The 20,849-nt window shown below is 40.3% G+C and overlaps 1 protein-coding gene across 1 annotated transcript; it reads left to right on the forward strand.

Moving 5' to 3' along the window:
* The first annotated feature begins 18,172 nt into the window (after positions 1–18,172).
* Positions 18,173–19,090, forward strand: TMEM74 (transmembrane protein 74). Its single transcript, XM_068983319.1, has one exon. It carries the CDS (start codon positions 18,173–18,175, stop codon positions 19,088–19,090), a length of 918 nt encoding a protein of 305 aa, XP_068839420.1.
* Positions 19,091–20,849: the final 1,759 nt, after the last annotated feature.

Here is a 20,849-nt window from a genome sequence, read left to right on the forward strand (position 1 = left end):
TCTGCTGGTTCTAAACAGAAGCAGGGACTCTGTGCTTCCTCCATTTTCAACCATCATGAAAATTATACACTTTACCTTGATTGGAATATTTCTGAGTCAAGTGTGGCTAGAGGAGTCCCTGTTTCTGGCTTCCTTTTCCTTAACTAATTGCTATCCCGAGAGAACGTGATAAGTCTTATTGATTTGTGCCCTTGAGCAGAGGGTAGAGGTGGTGTCTCCCAAACCACAAAGCTACCAAGCAAAAGAGAAAGACAGTTACTTAGAGGAAGGTTCAAGTAGTGTAACAAAAGAGAACGGTAAAATAGGAAATTGGCATTGGTAAGGCAGCCAGTGACAATCTGGACGGCATCAGTTTTCCACCCACTCCCACTTCATGTTCAGACTCAGCATTTTATTATTATGGTATCCTGATTACAAAATTGTTCAAATAGTTCTGTGTGCCAAGTAATATGACTTTGTAGGTTCTTGCAGCAAGAGAAAGTCTATTCTTCTATTTCATAAATTGGTGCTAAACTGGTGATTTCATTTTAACACAATAACGCCATGGAAATGATCCTGTTCTATGCTTGCTTCCCAAAAGGCTTTATGTACTTCCACTCACTCTTAGAACCCTGCTGCTGCCACCCTGTGAACTAGCCCAATGTGGTTGGCCGAAGGCTGGAAGTCCACACAGAGACAAGTAGTCATTCCAGCTCAGGCCATCCCAGACTGATCAGTGACCCAGCATTGACCACAGACACATAAGTGAGCCTAGTCTGGACAAGAAGGATCTGGTAGGGAGGGCACAGCAAGGATTTATGTAGGGCCAAGGTTGTTTAGTCGTGATTCTGCAATCCAATAAACTCTTTAAAACAAAAGCATTTTAATTAATTTTCAGTAAATCCATTTGGCAGCAAAAACAAATCTAAATTTATTGAAAGGCTACTTACACTCTTTCTTTACCCAAACTAGTGTGAATATCTACTTTACTGAAAAATATATTAATGTACTTGATGACAGGCTGCTGCTGCTGCAGGTCCTACTGGGGGTTTTACAAAATATATTATAAATGAACTTCCCTAGTGATACGGTGGATAGCAATCCGCCTGCCAGTGAGGGGGACATGGGTTTGATTCTTGGCCTGGGAAGATTCCGTATGCTGTGGAGCAACTAAGACCTTGTGCCACAACAACTGAGTCTGAGTTCTAGAGCCCACAAGGTGCAACTACTGAGCCCGCGTGCTATAACTACTGAAGCCCACATGCCTAGAGCACATGCTCCGCAACAAGAGAAGCCACCTCAATGAGAAGCCTGTGCACCACTAAGAAGAATAAGCAGCCCTTGCTTGCTGCAGCTGGAGAAAGCCCGTGTGCAGCAATGAAGACCGAATACAGCCAAAATATATATAATATATATACACATACTTACATACATATATATACTTGTATACATATACATATAAAATTGTATACATATATGTGTGCAAAGTTTTAGCTTTTTAAATTATATAAAGAAAAACCCAAATCGAACCAGAACCAAAACAAACAGATCACTTGACTTTTGAAAATATCAGACTCAAGAATTCAGGGACCCCAAAATTATTTTGCACAGAATGTCACCCCCATTTTTTTCCCTCTTGCCATCCTACTCATGAAGAATGTTCCCTAATCTTCTTACACTGTTTTTTGTTTGTTTGTTTATTTGTTTTAATTTCCCTTCTCCCTCCTCCTTCAAAATCCCTCTCTTGCAGCCTCTCAGTGTCTGACTTCAGCCTCCCTCCTACTCTGGGATTTTCCTCCACCACCTTTTTCCTTAAATAGTACTACTGCTATCTTTCTCAGCTCCCCAGTTTGCACCTTCGTGTATCACACAGCTCAGCGAGTCAAAAGATATTCCTTGACATTTGCTTTCTTTTGAAGGGAAGTGGAGATTGGAGATCAAGAGCTAAAAATGATGACTAATGTTCTACCCTTTCACACTTATAAACAAATATAGATAATGATATATTACTGATGCTCCAATAGGAGTGTAAAAGATCAGTTAGGCTGAGATACAAAGAAAGTAGTGATCAATTCAGTCCAGGGTAGTGAAACGTTGTTAAAGAAGTTTATAGAGAAACCATGTTCTGGAAGAGTTGACCTATAGTGACATGTGGGGAATGAAATTCAGAACCAGCTGATCTAAGTAGGGGAGGCAGCTTTTGAAAAGGAACACTGTGGGTTCAACTGGGAATTTTAGTGAACTACATATAGCTTATGGAGCTGGAGCATATGGTGGGAGACGAGGAAGAGGAGTTAGGCAAAGGCCAAGTCATAAGAAAACTTTCTCTGAAATAAGCTTTCAAGTATGTATAAGACTGTCAGTGGATCAGAAGTCAAGAGAAACTTCAAAAATATGAAAAGCAGATAGGGTGTGATGGAAGAAATATAAGACCACTAAACAGAAGCTATCAAAACAGATGGAGGAATAAATTCAGCACAAAATCTCCACCATGAAGGGCATAATGAAAAAAAAAAAGACCAAAGATCTGAGGAAAGATATTCTGAGAAAGAGAGACAAAATTGAAGACCTTATACCCAATAAATAGTTCAAAGAATAATCAAAATCGATATAGTTATAAATTTGAATATATTCTATAATTAAGATCCATGGAAATTTAAGGGAGGATATTACATTTATAAAATAAGAAATAGCATAGACAATTACAAATAAGAAAGAAACAAAATGGCCAGGAAGTGAAAAATATAATTGTTAAAATTAAACAATTAATAGATGAACTGCACAGCATAATGGAAGCAGCTGAAAAGCTAATTAAAAGTTAAAAAAAATAACATACTGACACTTACTGGATCACTTAAATGTCAAGCACTTCTAAGTGCTGTGTATACATTTTATTTACTTCTTCCTCACAACAGTCAAATAAGCAATACTATTACGATCTTTATTTTAAATAAAAAGTTAAACTGCAGTACTTTTATAAAACTCACTTAAAACCACACCAACCCCAGAGAACACATACTAACCACTGTATAGCGTACAGAAGACTGAATCTAAGAATCACTTTAGAATGCAATACAAGAAGATAAAAAGATGGGTATAAAGAAATAAAGGTTAAGAACAAGGAGAACAGATCTAGAAGCTACAGCCTCTAAGAGCTTAGCGTGAGCTATCAGGGAACCCCAACGAAAAGAAAGCAATATCTAAATGTATGAGAGTTAAAATTTCTTAGAATTAAAAACAGGTAAGATTCTTCATTTAAGAGAAGTGATTAAGTGCTAAACAAGACAATTTAGGCAACGGAGACAAAGTTTAGGATTTAAGAAGAGGATTGCCATAATCAGACTTTTTTCTTTCATAAAGATCAATTCACAGGCAGCATTAAGCATGAATTACAGACTCAAGATTATAGGCAAGGTACTACCTATCAGATAGTTGCAGTAGTCTAGACAAGAGACAATGAGTCTACACTGAGGAAGGAGGGATAAGGAAGAACAACCAAGCACAGAGTCAGAAAACTGATGCTAATAATAATGGTGAGATATCAAAATGTCACATCACATACCATAAAAGTTTAAGGACATTAAAAAAAAGTTAATGAAATATAGCCACGACCTAAAACATTTGTTAATCTAGGGTCTCCAACAGTAGCATAGAAGAATTGAATCACAAAGTGTCATGAAAAACACAAATCAAAATATGAAATATTCTTATCCAATACAAGTGTTGAAAAAAAATAGTAATTTCTTTATAGTAGTATATCCCAAAGTTTATTATAAAACACTAGTTCTATAAGATGATTTGTGGAAAATTAAAGAGTCATAATCTTACAAGGTTGGGAAAATTTAAAAACAGGGTTTACCCTTAGAGCCTCAAATTATGCCTTAGCAAATTAAAGAGTCTCAGAAGTATTATAATAATGAAATATGCTGAAGTTTTAGAATGGAATATTCCTCAGAAATATTTAGTCATATCCCATGACACTAATTTATATATATATATATATTATGTATATGCTGCTAAGTCACTTCAGTCATGTCCAACTCTGTGCAACCCCATAGATGGCAGCCCACCAGGCTCCCCGTCCCTGGGATTCTCCAGGCAAGAACACTGGAGTGGGTTGCCATTGCCTTCTCCAATGCATGAAAGTGAAAAGTGAAAGTGAAGTTGCTCAGTCGTGTCTGACTCCTAGCGACCCCAAGGACTGCAGCCTACAAGGCTCCTCTGTCCATGGGATTTTCCAGGCAAGAGTACTGAAGTGGGTTGCCATTGCCTTCTCCATATATATATATATATATATATATATGGAAATAGATAGGCTTCCCCAGTGGCTCAGCGGTAAAGAATCTGCCTGCAATGCAGGAGCCACAGGAAACGCAGGTTCAATCCCTGGGTCAGGAAAATCCACTGGAGAAGGACATGGCAACCCACTCCAGTATTCTTGCCTGGAAAATCCCATGGACAGAGAAGCCTGGTGGGCTACAGTCCATAGGGTCTAAAAGAGTCAGACATGACTGAAGCAACTTAGTTCGCATGCATGCATACAATTTTAGAGGCATATATTAATGCATTTATAGGAATCTAACTTTTATTATTCATATGCTATATATTCAAAGTGTGAGATATAGCTGTAAAGTGTTATTATGCCTTTCAAATATTTTATAGAAAAGGAGGCTGTGAGGATAAATGAGGAAAATTCAAATAGAACATAACTTAGTGTAAGTATTAACAATATTACTCAAAAGATTAGCTGTAATAATAAATCTAAAGTCTTTACTCTCTTTAATGTTAAAGGAAAGCAAAATACAATAATTGCTTAAACCACTATCCATTGGTAGATAACCAGATTCCTTCTGTCCCCCATCTGAGCTCCTTTTTGGCTCAGGAGGGGCTGCAATTAAGGAAAGAAAGCTAACTGCTGTGCTAAACAAGTTCAAAATCTCACCACCACGATAGAAGCTTGTTTTATGCTCACATCTGAGTCTGATATGGATCAGACTCTTCTAAGTTGTAATTCAGCATCCCAGACTGCTTTCATATTGTGGCTTCAAGGTCATTTTAGCATCATCCAGATAGCACATGACATGAAATAGAAACATCAGATCCTTAACTGTCTTACACTGGAAGTTAACACACATCATTTCCATACACATTCTATTTACCAGAGCCAGAAATGTGGCCCCACAGAGATTTTGAGGAGCACATTCATAGCTTTGATTGGTATATCTTCCTGATGAATGACCTTTTTATCATTTTTATTTCCCTTCATCGCTGGTAATATTTGTCATCCTGAAGCCCACTTTAATATGGCCACTTCAGCTTTCTTCTGATTCATGTCTGCATGATACATATTTTTTTCCTGTAACTTATCTGTATCATTATATCTAAATTTCACTGTTATTATCTCTAGCTTGAAGATGGTTTTATATGCTATTTGATTACACTAAACTAGTGCCTTTTCAGTCTATTCCCCAGCATGATCTTTTACAAATTCAAGTATGATCTTATTATCCTGCTTAAAAACCATCACTGACATTTTGTTTTTAAAATTAAGTCCACACACCTTATCCTTAATTATAAGTCCAAAGATGATCTGTCCTCTAGGACACTTCCAATATTGTTACTGACATACTTTCCCTCACATTTCGTACTATAGACATACTGAACTTTTTTCAACTCCAGTAATTTAACTTCTGAATTGCCTCCCACTGTTCATCATGCTACCTCATTCTTCAAAGGACTAGCTTCTTTCTGTATTTATTTCACTTGGATATTCTATCATCGAAAGTCTACTTTGACCTGTAAATTCTGGATTAAGTCCTCTTCCTTTATGGTCCCACCATACCATCTATTCCTTTATCACAGCACTGATGAATTGGCATTATACTTGCCTATTAAATTGGCACATCCCCCATCAGATTGTAAATTCCCCCAAAGTTAGGATGTATCCATTCAGTTCACAGTTGTACATCTGGCACTTACCATAGAATCCTTTGACATTTAATTAATACCTGTTGAGTGAGTGGCTGAATTTTTGAATATTATTAATGACTTCAGCAAAAAACTTTGGTGCAGTAATAAACCCATTAGCTGGTTCATATCTTGAAAATGAGAAGTGAAAGGACAGGGAGAAAGTTGAAGTCAGTTGAACATTTCTTGAAAAAATGACAAAGGAGAGCGTGGTGACTTGGTGTTCAAGGGACCGTACGACTGTATGCTCTCCCACCCTCCATGCCCAGCAAGATGCTCGGTGATTCCAAGCCAGAGAAAATCCTTTTCTAGTTCTTCTTAAGATGAGAGAATAAAATTCTTAGATTATAATATAAACTCTTAGAGATTCAAATCAGGTACTTGAAAGTTGAATTCTCTCCAAAAGTAAACTGATCTTTTATTATGAATTACTACATACAGAACTGTGCATGAGATAGAGTCACCTTCAATATTTAACTCAAGAAGAATGCTCATATAAGCATATCTAGGTCAAGAAGTAGAAAAGTGTGGTGCCCCAAAGCCTGTCCTTTTGCTTTCTCCAAATCACTATTTCCTCCCTCCTTTGAATATGTAGCCTCTATCTTGAAATTTATGGTAATCACATCCTTGCTTTCCACATTATTTCACCAGTATCGCAAAATACTCTGGTATAATTTTGCCTCTTTAGCTAACAGTAGAAATGGACTTACATATTAGCATTTTTAAGTGGCTAGCTTCTTTTCTTCATTCTAACTTTTGGGTTTTTAAAATATTCACTTATCCAGAATGTGTGCACGGTATTTGATTCAGAGGCATATTACTATGATTCAAAAATAATGATCATTTGGTTCCCAACCTTCCACTTTTTACCCCTGGGCAACACAATGAAAGCCAAGTCAAATTTTTGCATACAAACTTTGAAGTCTGTCTCAGAGATGAGAAGCAGAGGGGGGAAAATTTGTCTGCTTATGCGTAGAAGCTAGAAAAGGCTTCCTTTTCCTCCCTTCCCAAAGAGGAAATAGAAAAACTTCACTCTTTGGGCACATGGATCTCTGATTGAAACTTGATCGTTTATTCTCTATGTCTTTTTACACTCATTTTTGTCTTTTTCATCCTTTGTTTCTTTGTGCCTTATTCTTAAGATGTTTTATTCTGATCTATCTCCAGTTTACTAATTCTCTTCTTAATCTTTCCCTGAATTCTTAATTTTGATCATGATAATTTTCATTTTTGTTCCCAGTTACCTGATAAAATTCTAAATTTTGTCTCATTTCGTTGAGCACAGTAAATGCATTGTTTAGTTGCTAAGTCATCTCTTTTGTGACCCCATGGACTGTAGCCCTCCAGGCTCCTCTGTCCATGGGATTTCCCAGGCAAGAATACTGGCATGGGCTGCCATTTCCTTCTCTGTGGGATCTTTCCCATCCAGGGGTTGAACCTGCATCTCCTGCACTGCAGGCGGATTCTTTACCACTGAACCACTAGGGAAGCCCAGAGTAAATAGAGTTATTTAAAATTTTCTAATATCTGAAGTCTCCCATTGGTCTTTTTCTATTGTTTTATGTTTCTATTTGTTTTCATACTTGTGATCTAATCTTTTGATGTACTTGGGCTTTTTGTTTGCTTTATTTTTATATTTTAAAGTATATGAAATATAAAAAAAATATTAAGAGACTTTATATTTTATATTCTAAAATAATTATAGATTCTTGGAACACTGCAAAGATATTACAGAAAAATCGTGTGTACCTCTCACTCAGTTCCCCCCACTGGTTACATTTTGTGTAACTGTATGTAATATCAACCCAGGTTGGTAAACTGGTAAACCATAGATTCATGTAGCCACTATCCCTATCAAGATACAGAACTATTCCATCCCCACAAAGATCTCGCCCATGCTCTCCCTTAAAGTTACGGTTCCATGCACCCCTATAACCCCTGTAATCCCTACCCATGGAAACCACCAATCTGTTTTCCATCTTTTTATATATGGGGGGAGGGGGTGCAGAGAGAATAATACAGGATGTGATCTTTAGAAATTGGCTTTTTTCATTAATTTTTTATTGTGAGTTAATACATTTGCAAAATTATAAAACTGGTTTGAGGTGATGCTATATTCCCCCCGCACCCCCCTCCCCTGCCACCTTTTCAAAGATTGCTTCTGATGCCAAATACCTGGTATTCTAGCACTCTGAAACCACCTTAGTTAAAGTTTGAAGACAAATCTTAACAATGTGAGAGGCACTCCTTGTGAAGGACTATCTAATGGCTTCACACTGCTAGGATAGACCTTTATAGGATTTTAACCCAAAGTTTAAGGAGCAGAGTGGATTCACTATGATCCTTCCCTTGGTAGGCTCAGGAACCCAGTCTCCACTCTCAGCTTCTTAGCCTCTCAACTTTTTCTCCTGGAATCACTTATCATCCTCAAGTAAAACAAAGCTCCAAGTGCCTGACTTGCCTTCATGAGCCTCTCTTCTTTTCTGGACTCTAGCACAGTAATTTTTCTCTCTCTTGTTAAATTTACTTGTCTTCAAGCAAGTGATTTTTTTGTACATTTTGTCCCCATTCTCTAATTATCCCCAGCAGTGAGTGGGTCTCAATCACCTTATCTGCTATTATCTGCTAAAAAAATGTTTCCTATACTTATGTTTTCTTTGACCTATACAGATTTTAAAATGTTTCAATTTAAATTTTAAAGACTGAATTTTTAAATAAAAAGTGGGATATCTGATTTATATTGATGTCTGAATTCACTCAAGACAAACATCAGGTAAAGATAAACAGGGGATGCTGTACCCTTAGGAAAAGCACTTGCTCTCAATTTGGCTACAGTCTTCCCTCACCCCTAGTGTCTGTATCCATCCACTTTACTCATGTAAATAACAAGGTATCTTGGCCACTAGAGCATTTTTATTTTTTATTTAAAGAAAAATTTAAATTGAAAAATTAAAATTTTTAAATTTAAAATTTAATACTACTTTTATGTTGTCCCTAGAATTTTTTAGTAAATGAGATCGTCACTACTTTAAAATTTGACCATTTTCATTCTTTTCTTCATCATTTATAAATAGATATGAGGTAAATAATATTCCTTGTACTAGTCCCATTAAATGACTGAGCCTCTATCCAACCAATGTCTTTCTTACCTCCCAACAGCCTAGCCTCTCCTGATAACTCTAAATCCACTAGGAATATTTGTTTACAATCAGTCCTTATTATTATTGCCGAAGACAGAAAACTGGAAAGTATCCTCAGTTATCATTACAAGAGACACTTTTGTTAAAATTCCCTGAGTTACCCTTGACTCACATGGTAAATTTACTTCTCAGAAATTATTTTTCTACTCGATGTAATCATGATTACACCTCCTATACCTCATGGAGTATAAATAAACAGGAAAATAAGAACTACATTACAAATTATGTAGGATCAAAGTTGTACTTAGACTTTATTATCATCTTTTTATCAGTGTGAATCATTGTGTGCACATCTAACATCTAGTGAAGAACCATTGTTGACCATGTGTTTTTCTTGTTTCATGTCCATGTATAGCTTCAAATTTATAGGAAGAAAATATTGGTTCTCAAAGGGCTTAAATTTTATCTGGGAAGAGAGACACATAGAAAGCTGTATAAAATATACATGAAATACTTCTCTATATGTAAGATGACAGGATAAAAGGAAGTATATTATACCACTGTGTATATTATACCAGAATGCCAATTAGAACAGCAATAAGAATTGGGGGGTTATAAACAAGAAAGGCTCTTGAGAAAAGGTCTGGGGTGAGATTTTGATGAAAGTGTAGACATGGACTGATAGGAAAGAGTGTTGAAGTTATTCCTGCAAGTGGTATTTTCTGCAGAGCTTTTATTTCCAGGAGCTAAATCCACATTTACTCTTTTTCTGAAGAATTTTGTAGGAGATTTTGTAGTGTGTTGGCATAGAGTTGATTTTATTTTAATGCTCAAGAATATGTAGACAGTCGAGTGTACTATATTCAGAAATAGGAAATGAGAGAGAATAATGTGAAGAGATAATCATCTCCAGTCTCAGTTCAGTCTTGGCATTTTCCCACCACTCTATTCAACAGAAATATTTTACTTTCTGTAGGAGATAATAAGACATTTAATATATGGATACTGACCTTAAGGAACTTACAATTGATATTAGAGGTTTGGGCACCTAAGTGACAAGTTAAATGATACACAGTAGTTACCTAGACATACTAGAAATGTCACAGGGTAGTGGCTGATAAATATAAAAATTATTAGTGCTGACAAGTCCTAGTATAGTTCATAGGAGGCAGAAACTTTGGGAGCTGGCTTGGAGAAAAATGGCTTCATGAGTGAGATGTAACTAGAATCATTTCAGCAGGGAAACCGTAGAGTTCCTCTAATCCAACTAGATGAATCCCTTCTACCACATCACTAATAAATGGTTCTTCTTTTTTTATCCTCTCTAGTAATAACAAAATTCATGAGACACCCTGTTTCAAGAACTTAAAGAGAATGTTCCTTTTTATGCTCAGCCCCAAATTAACCTCCTTGTTAAGTCTGATAGTGCTACCCAGAGCCCCCTAGGCCCTGTGTCCATCATTCTCAGGTGCCCCAGTGGACTATAGAGGCGCTGGGTTATCTCTTCTCTTGGCAGCCCTAGCTGTCTTGCAGGGGCTCAAGTAGCCACAACACCAAAATGATGGCCATGAGAAACCTCCCGTGTTTATCCCAGGGCAATAAACATTGTCACCTTACTGATGCTCTGCAGACAGTGACTGTGAAGTACTGCTCAGTATAGCATAGTGGTGAAGAGATCCAAGTTCTGGAATCAGATAGACTCAAGTTAGAATCTTGGCTCTACCAGTTATTTATTACTTCTAATACCTTTGAAAAGAAACATTTTCAATCCTCAATTTCTACATGTAAATGGGTATGATAATAATAACTCCCTTACGGTGCTGACATAAGAATTAAAGATAACCCATTAGGACTAATAAATGCTTTTATTATCATTGGTTCTGCTTCCCCCCCTTTTAACCATGATATAAAATTCTTATTCACAAACATCTAATTTTTTAGTTAGTTTTTGTTTCCTCTAAGTCTCCTCCTCTGGCTAAATATCCCAAGTTCCTTCAGTGTCTCATCCAACATGAGTTCAAGTTTCTTCAACTTGTCAGTTGCTTGCTTCTGGACAACATATGGTGTCTTGGGGCTCCCTTTCAAATATACACTATTAATACTAAGAATGTACCCCAGCAAATGTGGCTTGATGAGCTAATCTTTGAAAGGTGGAGGAAATAGGGGAATGAAAAAAGGATATTCTCACTGGAGAACAGTGTAATTAGTGAGCAAAGGAGAAGAAGGCATAATAGATACATCATGTTTAACAATAAATGGGCTTAACTAGCTAAAAGAGAGTCATGGTGAGAAAAGATTTAAAAGCAGCTGTGTTATGACACCCCTGGAACTATGAAACTATGAATTCTATCAATATAAAGGAAAAGCAAAGCCATTCTCAGGTGGCTCAGTGGTAAAGAATCTGCCTTCCAATACAGGAGACATAAAAGATGCGGGTTTGATCCTTGGATTGGGAAGATCCCGTAGGGCAGAAAATCGTAACCCACTCCAGTAATCTTGCCTGGAAATTTTCATGGACAGAGGAGCCTGATGGGCCACAGTTCATGGGGTTGGACATGACTGAGCACACAGACTACACTGCACTAAAGGAAAACCAACGAAGTCATCATTATAGGAGACTGATCTATCACTCGAAAGCAACCACAAAATTCATGTGAGCTACTCACAAGCAGCAAAATGTCATATTACAATATAACCCTTCTCTTGCTGCCCCTAGATTAAACAATCAATAACCCCTTGACTTCCCTGGTGGCTCAGATGGTAAAGCGTCTGTCTACAATGTGGGAGACCTGAGTTCGATCCCTGGGTCGGGAAGATCCGCTGGAGAAGGAAATGGTAATCCACTCCAGTGCTATTGCCTGGAAAATCCCATGGACAGAGGAGCCTAATAGGTTACAGTCCATGGGGTCGCAAAGAGTCGGACACGACTTCACTTTCACTTTCACTTTGGGCAATTTCAACTTCTTTGTAATTCAGTTTTGTCTTTCCTAAAAATCCACTCTTGCAAAAGAGGAATTTTACAGAATTTTAAAGATTCAGTAAGCCAGAAAGAAAAACACCAATACAGTATACCAACACATATATATGGAATTTAGAAAGATGGTAATGATAACCCTGTATGCAAGACAACAAAAGAGACACAGATGTATAGAACAGACTTTTGGACTCTGTGGGAGAGGGAGAGGGTGGGATGATTTGGGAGAATGGCACTGAAACATGTATACTATCATATAAGAAACAAATTGCCAGTCTAGGTTCGATACAGGATACAGGATGCTTGGGGCTGTTGCACTGGGATGACCCAGAGAGATGATATGGGGAGGGTGGTGGGAGGGGGGTTCAGAATTGGGAACTCATGTACAACCATGGCAGATTCATGTCAATGTATGCCAAAACCAATACAGTATTGTAAAGTAAAAAACAAAAATAAAGAGAAAAAAAAAAAAAGATTCAGTTCATTCAGTTCAGTGGCTCAGTTGTGTCCGACTCTTTGTGACCCCATGAATCGCAGCATGCCAGGCCTCCCTGTCCATCACCAACTCCTGGAGTTCACTCAGACTCATGTCCATTGAGTCAGTGATGCCATCCAGCCATTTCATCCTCTGTCATCCCCTTCTCCTCCTGCCCCCAATCCCTCCCAGCATCAGAGTCTTTTCCAATGAGTCAACTCTTCACATGAGGTGGCCAAAGTACTGGAGTTTCAGCTTTAGCATCATTTCTTCCAAAGAAATCCCAGGGCTGATCTCCTTCAGAATGGAGTGGTTGAATCTCCTTGCAGTCCAAGGGACGCTCAAGAGTCTTCTCCAACACCACAGTTCAAAACCATCAATTCCTCGGCGCTCAGCCTTCTTCACAGTTCAACTCTCACATCCATACATGACTACTGCAAAAACCATAGCCTTGACTAGACAGACCTTAGTCGACAAAGTAATGTCTCTGCTTTTGAATATACTATCTAGGTTGGTCATAACTTTTCTTACAAGGACTAAGTGTCTTTTAATTTCATGACTGCAGTCACCATCTGCAGTGATTTTGGAGCCCCCAAAAATAAAGTCTGACACTGTTTCCACTGTTTCCCCATCTATTTTCCATGAAGCGATGGGACTGGATGCCATGATCATCGTTTTCTGAATGTTGTAAAGATTAACTGTGACCATTAACTGAGTTATATCAGCAGTGTTTAGAAGATAGCCTGACAATAGTAAGTGCTTTGTATGTTAATTATTGTTATTTTGGGTCATTATTATTGACTGGAAAAATTGAGTTTTCATTCCAATCCCAAAGAAAGGCAATGCAAAAGAATGTTTAAACTACTGCACCATTGCACTCTTCTCACATGCTAGCAAAGTAATGCTCAAAATTCTCCAAGCCAGGCTTCAACAGTATGTGAATTGTGAACTTCCAGAAGTACACACTGGTTTTAGAAAAGGCAGAGGAACCAGAGATCAAATTGCCAACATCCATTGGATCATCAAAAAAGCAAGAGAGTTCCAGAAAAACATCTACTTTTGCTCTATTGACTACGCCAAAGCCTTTGACTGTGTGGATCACAACAAACTGGAAAATTCTTAAAGAGGTGGGAATACCAGACCATCTGACCTGCCTCCTGAGAAATCTGTATGCAGGTCAAGAAGCAACAGTTAGAACGTGACATGGAACAATGGACTGGTTCCAAATTATGAAAGGAGTATGCCAAGGCTGCATATGGTCACTTGGCTTATTTAACTTATATGCAGAGTACATGAGAAATTCTCGGCTGGATGAAGCACAGGCTGGAATCAAGATTGCCGGGAGAAATATCATTAACCTCAGATATGCAGATGACACCTCACTTATGGTAGAAAGTGAAGAAAAACTAAAGAGCCTCTTGATTAGAGTGGAAGAGGAGAGTGAAAAAGTTGGCTTAAAACTCAACATTCAGAAAACTAAGATCATGGCATCTGGTCCAATCACTTCATGGCAAATGGATGGGGAGACAGTGGAAACAGTGACAGACTTTATTTTTTTGGGCTTCACAATCACTGCAGATGATGACTATAGTCATGAAATTAAAAGACGCTTGCTTCTTGGAAGGAAAGCTATGACCAACCTAGACAGAATATTAAAAGGCAGAGACATTACTTTGCCAACAAAAGTCCATCTAGTCAAAGCTCTGGTTTTTCCAGTAGTCATGTATGGATGTGAGAGTTGGACTGTAAAGTAATTAGCCTTCAATTAAAAAAAAAAAATATATATATATATATATATACACATACACATATATAGAAAGCTGAATGCCGAAGAATTGATGCTTTTGAACTGTGGCGTTGGAGAAGACTCTTGAGAGTCCTTTGGACAGCAAGGAGATCCAACCAATCTATTCTAAAGGAAATCAGTCCCGATTATTCACTGGAAGGACTGCTGCTGAAGCTGAAACTCCAATACTTTGGCTACCTGATGAGAAGAACTGACTGACTAGAAAAGACCCTGATGTTGGGAAAGAATGAAGCCGGGAGGTGAAGGGGACGACAGAGGATGAGATGGTTGGATGGCATCACCAACTGAATGGACATGAGTTTGAGTAAACTCCGGGAGTTGGTGATGGACAGGGAAGCCTGGTGTGCTGCAGTCCATGGGGTCGCAGTCCATGCCTGAGCGATTGAACAGAACTGATTATTCAGACACTCTGCTAGGCACAGGGGAAGCAGAAATCAACAGGACAATCCCTTGCCTTCAATGTTCATATTTCTCCAGATTTTGTGGGCAAGGCAATGACTTTGGAAACAGATTTTTGAGCACAATATTAGAGATCGTTTATTGTCTTTTTGACCCTGGATGAGGTATTAATTCCTCTGAGCCTCTTTCTTCATTTGTAAAGTGAGAATTAACTAAATCTTGGAGGATTTGTTATGACGGTGGCTCAGAGGTTAAAGCGTGTGCCTCCACTGCGGGAGACCCGGGTTCGACTCCTGGGTCGGTAAGATCTTCTGGAGAAGGAAATGGCAACCCAATCCAGTATTCTTGCCTGGAGAATCCCATGGACGGAAGAGCCTGGTAGGCTACAGTCCACGGGGTCTCAAAGAGTCGGACACGACTGAGCGACTTCACTTTCACTTAAACAAAACTAAATATGCATACTGCCCGGCACACAGTTGTAACTAAATATACACCCAGAATACTCAAATATTCCCTCATAACATGGAGAATAGAGGACCTTACTCTGAGTTTAGTAGCCATTGATTTGAGTTTAGGAGCCAGTGATTTCAGCGAGAGAGAGAGAGAGAGAGAGAGAGAGAGAGACAGAGAGAGACAGAGAGAGACAGAGAGAGAGAGAGAGAGAGACAGAGAGAGAGAGAGAGAGAGAGAGAGAGAGAGAGAGAGAGAGAGAGAGATGGAGAGAGAGAGAGAGAGAGATGGAGAGAGAGAGAGAGAGAGATGGAGAGAGAGGAGGAAGAGAGGAGGGAGGCAGAGCGGCCGACCCAGACTACAACTCCCGGGATGCTCAGCAAGAGGGAGAGCCCCGCCCAGCCCCGCCCCGCGGGCACCGCAGGCGCTGCCCACCCCACGAAGCGGGCGGCGCGCAGAGGCTACAAGTGCTGCGGCTGCTGAGCGGGGTACTTTCCCGAGGAGCAGCTCAAGGACTAGCGCGCGGTGCTCTAGGCTCACTGGGTGGCCAAGGCAGGAGGTGAGTGGCGGCGAGTGGAACGGGGAGGAGGCGCTGGAGCGCGCGAGAGACCCCGAGAGCCTGGCGGAGCTGGGGAGCGCGTCCCTCGTCCCTGCCTAAGGTGCCTGCCTAGCCTTTGGGTATTTGGCGAACGCATCCCAACTCAGGGCACCACGGCGGACGCGGAGCTCACCCAGAATGGGTTGATTGAGTCGGTGGGGATCATCGATCGCTGCCCGGTGCTTGCGGCGCGCCCTTACAGCACAGCGCGCGCAGGACGGATCCCGAGATCGCTAGACCAGCCTCGCCCGTGTCAGTTAGTTCCCATGCAGATATTAATGCTCTTAATTGCTGGCGGACGGACGAGGAAAAGTGCTGTCTCCGCGTTCTGCGGGTGCAGTTTTATTAACCGCGCTCTTAAACCAGAGAGGAGAGAGGGAGGAGGCTGAAGGAAAGAGCCTTTGGCTGGTCCCCTGGGATTATCCATTCTCCCCTGAGAATGGAAGCCCCGGATTACCGAGCTGCAAAGGAAATCGACTGTGCAGCTTGTTCCGACGGAACAAGCGGAGTCTCTCTTTTAAGAGATAGAGGCAGAAGAAGGGAATTAAGTGGAGATTTCTCTCTCCCTCTCTTTGTTATAAATTGGAAGTCCCATAAGGAGTTCTGCCGATTTTTATCTAAAGTAATCCAATTTGATGGGCTGGCTAATTGTGCCAAAGGTTAATCAGCGCATCTAATGTTTGAGGGAACTGCTAGATTTCTCATTTCAGTAATCAGTCAAACCCGTTACCATTGCTTCCTTCACTGAGGGATCCCGCAGTGGAGGGTGGGGGTGGGGGTGGGGGGGGGGTCTATGCACTTACTAAAGGAAAGCTCTGATTCAGTTGTGGTTTTCCTGCATCTGATTTTTTGTTTTCCTGTTTTAGCTGCAAAGAAACTGCGATAATAGGAGAAGCGTGTGTGTGTGTGTGTGTGTGTGTGTGTGTTTTAAACAAACTCTCATGTAGAGCATAAAACATGTGGATTTCCCCTCTCATATTTTAAATGAGTTGTCAGGTGGATTTCTGCTTCACCTTACCTGTGTTTCTGTGTAGGTTATCAGCCGTTGGAGCTGTGGATTTTGAAGCATAATAAACCTCTAAGACATGAGTTAAATCTGTTATTATCCTGGACTTGGAAGCAAAATAAAAGGGGAATTTACTTGAAACCTCTGTACTTTCTGATAGTAGAAAGTAAATTTTTATTCCTTAGAAAGATGGCAGAGGCAGAAAAGGACAGGCAAATGGTTTTCTGGTCAACGCAAAATTTTTTCCCATGAAGGTGCTTTGCTGTGGTGAGATAGGGCAAAGTTCCAGAGGTAACCCTGGAAATAGTTTCTCCCCTATTGGCCTCAACAGAACTGTGACTCTGTGGGTTTATGATTTGTATTTTATTGTCAGTTTATTTCTAGACTGGGGTTTGTGAAAACTTCCTAGATGGTTGATGCCCTGTACACATTTGTTAGCAAAGCGTGCAGAGGAAGAGGAACTCATACTCACTCAGACCTGGAGTGCAGGGGTAGTGGACCTTTACCTGAAACAGGCAACTCTGTGTGTGTGCGTGTGTGTGTGTGTGTGTGTGTGTGTGTGTGGAGGAGTGGGCTAGCTCATTGTATTTTTCAGAGATCACCCTATGAGGTGTGTGTCTACGTATTTTTGGGTCTAGAACATGCTGCCATCGTGTAGCAGTAATCTGAGAATGGAATCACAATGAACAGGGCTGTGTGATTAGGGTCTCTGGGTGTACAAAGTGTACCATTAGGAGGGTGGCTTAATCAAGCCAGCCATCTTTTACCCACTTCAGAGCCAACCAGTCAAAATACTGAGCTCCAGTAGAGCCCAACTGCTGGTAACATATTGATCGGTTCACTCATGGTGATGCTCTAACGATGCTAATCTGTATTAGCATCTGTTCTGAACTACAGTGAGTGTAAACACTTATAATTTAACTGAATTATTGAGAAGTCTGTGCTTCCCCAAGTTCTTCAGAAAATCAGCAGCTCCGCTGAAAAAGGTCCTGCTTTTCTCATTTGTATCTCTGTGCAGGAAACCTGCCTTCTCATTTGAGGGATCCTGTCACCAAAATGTGTGATCCTTGGATAAATTTGGCTTGGTGACGGCAATGCTTTCTTCCCAGACACTGCCACTTTCTCCATGTTCGTTTTTACCCTGACCTAAGTTTTGCCCTTTTCACACTTTCCTGCCACTAGGTAGCTTCTCCTTTCTCTTACCTATTTTAGGGGGAATTGGGGCTGAAGTGTCAAAACCTGTAGCTACAAAGGAGAAGAGGGCCTCAGGAGCACTACTCCTGGTGGTCTGGTCTTAGCTCCTGGTGGGTTCTTATCTAACTGTGTTGCTATTGGCAGACTCTCTGGAAGCTGCTGGGGGATGTCTGACTAGCTGGAATGGAGCTCCACTACCTTGTTAAGAAGAGCAGCCAGGCAGCCCCATGTGATAGTGCTGACTGGAGTTCAAGAGGGCCTCCCGGGGACCAGTCAGATGCAACAGCCACCAGAGCTGCTCTCTGCTGCCAGAGACGTTATACCTCGAAGCCAAGAGCATTGGAGATGGAAGCATCTAAACTTAGCCCTTCCCCAGCATCCCCTTCCGCCTCACTGCAAGACAGTGCTATTCACACAGATTCGTTGCCACCAGGACCTCTCAACTCAGGGAACAACCAGATAACAGCAGAACAGAAAGTCTGCAACTGCTGCAGTCAGGAATTAGAAACCTCTTTTACCTACGTGGACGAGAATGTCAACCTGGAGCAAAGGAACAGGCGCTCCCCTTCAGCAAAAGGGAGTGATCACCTGGGAGACCTCGACTGGGGAAATCCAAATGAGTGGTCCCATGAGTCTGCCATATCCCTGATTTCCGAAGATGAAGATGATACCAGCTCGGAAGCCACCTCTTCAGGGAAGTCAGTAGACTATGGTTTCATAAGCGCCATCTTGTTCTTGGTCACTGGCATCTTGCTGGTGATCGTCTCGTACATTGTCCCACGGGATGTGACTGTGGATCCCAACACTGTGGCGGCCCGGGAGATGGAACGCCTGGAGAAGGAGAGCGCGAGGCTGGGGGCTCACCTGGACCGCTGTGTAATTGCCGGACTCTGCCTGCTCACGCTTGGGGGGGTCGTTCTGTCCTGCTTGCTGATGATGTCCATGTGGAAGGGGGAGCTGTACCGTCGTGACAGGTTTGCCTCCTCTAAAGAGTCTGCGAAACTCTATGGTTCCTTCAACTTCAGGATGAAAACAAGCACTAATGAAAACACCCTGGAACTGTCACTGGTGGAGGAAGATGCTCTCGCTGTACAGAGTTAATTCTGGTTGTGAACTTCTTGAGAGTCTGCCTTGGTATTTTATATGAACAAAACAAAGCAAAACACATTTCTTAAAATTACTAGTGCAGTTTATTTGCCTGGCAAGAAAAGTTTGTTCCCCAAACCAATAGCCACTGAAAGTTTTTGCTCTTGTATTTTTTATTTAGAAGAAAAGCCATGTAAGATGCATTAAGAAACCACAGCCAGCTACACTGGTCCTTCGAAAGAGCTGAGACTAGCTAATCTGTAATGGCCACCTGCTTCTTCTATTAATACTTCTATAGCAAAATATTTCTAACAATTCAGTGTTCAAATGATTTCTTTTACACGATATGGGATATTTTTCCTTAGACACTAGAAGGTATAGAACCAATTAGTAACCTGTTTTGTGAAAAAGAATGTAAGCACTCATCACATAAGGCTTACATATAATTCTTGAAGGTGCTTATCCACTTTCTTACTCAACTTATTCTTTCTGTAACTTGGCTAAACATTAAAATATGGGGTTTTGAATTTGAATATTTTGAAGCTTGAAGATACTGATTATTAAAAAATGCAAAAACACATATGTTATATTCAAAATTATTCCTGTCCTCAGGGTAATTAAGTCATTCGAATAAACGTTCTAATAAAATTATATAAATCAGCCAATCTGAATTTAACCCAGAATGGTAGTGCCAGATATTAGCCAGTGTCACATGCCTGTTTTCTAGATAAGTAAAATTAATTGCTGATATAAACCTCATTTTCTGTTTGTGATTTAGCCATCATATATGTTACACATGCTGAAGTCTTTCCTGGTTCTCACCCCAGAGAGGTAAGCATAAGATGTTTTTATCCTATTTCCAGATACCTACACATCTAGGCAGGTTGAGTCATAATCGGCTCAGGCACACTCCCAGGTCATTGTTGTTTGGAGAAAACCTCCACTGTAAGTGCAGCTAGACTCCTGGGGACTGTGCCTAGAAACTGGTATCACTTGTTCTAGGTCAAGCAACAAGTCGTTGCCCCAGGATGGCAGCAGTCCTTAAGCTCACAGCCAAAAAATAAAAAACTAAAATGAGACGAGAGAGACTGAACACACTGAATCCATGGGAACTGTACTTCTCACCCAAACTTCCTTCCTGCTAATAATCGTCTAAGGCATCATTCTGAGCACCTTATATCCAGGCTCTCATACCTGTGAGATCTTGCTTCATAAATTCAGACTTATTTTATTAGAAGCACCATAAGAAAAACAGTAACCACTTTGCAAAAGACACACCTAGAATCCCTGCTAACTCGTGTCTCTGTGGGTTATTGTTCAAGAGGGGTATGGAGGGAGAATGCAGCCTCAGAAATATCTTGCATTTTACAGCTCTTCTTCAAGGTGTTTTCACCTCCCACTTCAAGAGTAGTTTCAGTTACTGTGTTATCAGGGTTGTTTGGGTCATTCTTAAAGAGGACTAGAGCTGGGAATCAGGGTGGAGAGCAGGGGAGGGGAAGTGAGAAAGTGATTTCTTTGTAGCTTCTAAAGCCTGATTCTAATGTCTGAAGTTTTTGTTGTTATTGAAGACTGTGGAGTATGTGGGTGACTCTGGCTGGCAGAGTGTGTGAGTCAGGATATTTATGTGAATGAGCTCTTGTGTGTGTCAGGTTGATTTGATGAATTGCGTACACTGTGTTGGTAAGGGTTAAAGTGAAATGCAGAAGAGAAGATCAGAGAATAATAAAAATAGTGAGGACAGATGTGTGAAAGAATTATTAGGTTAAAATGGTAA

This window comes from Capricornis sumatraensis, chromosome 11 (assembly GCF_032405125.1).
Source record: "Capricornis sumatraensis isolate serow.1 chromosome 11, serow.2, whole genome shotgun sequence".
NCBI lineage: Eukaryota > Metazoa > Chordata > Mammalia > Artiodactyla > Bovidae > Capricornis > Capricornis sumatraensis.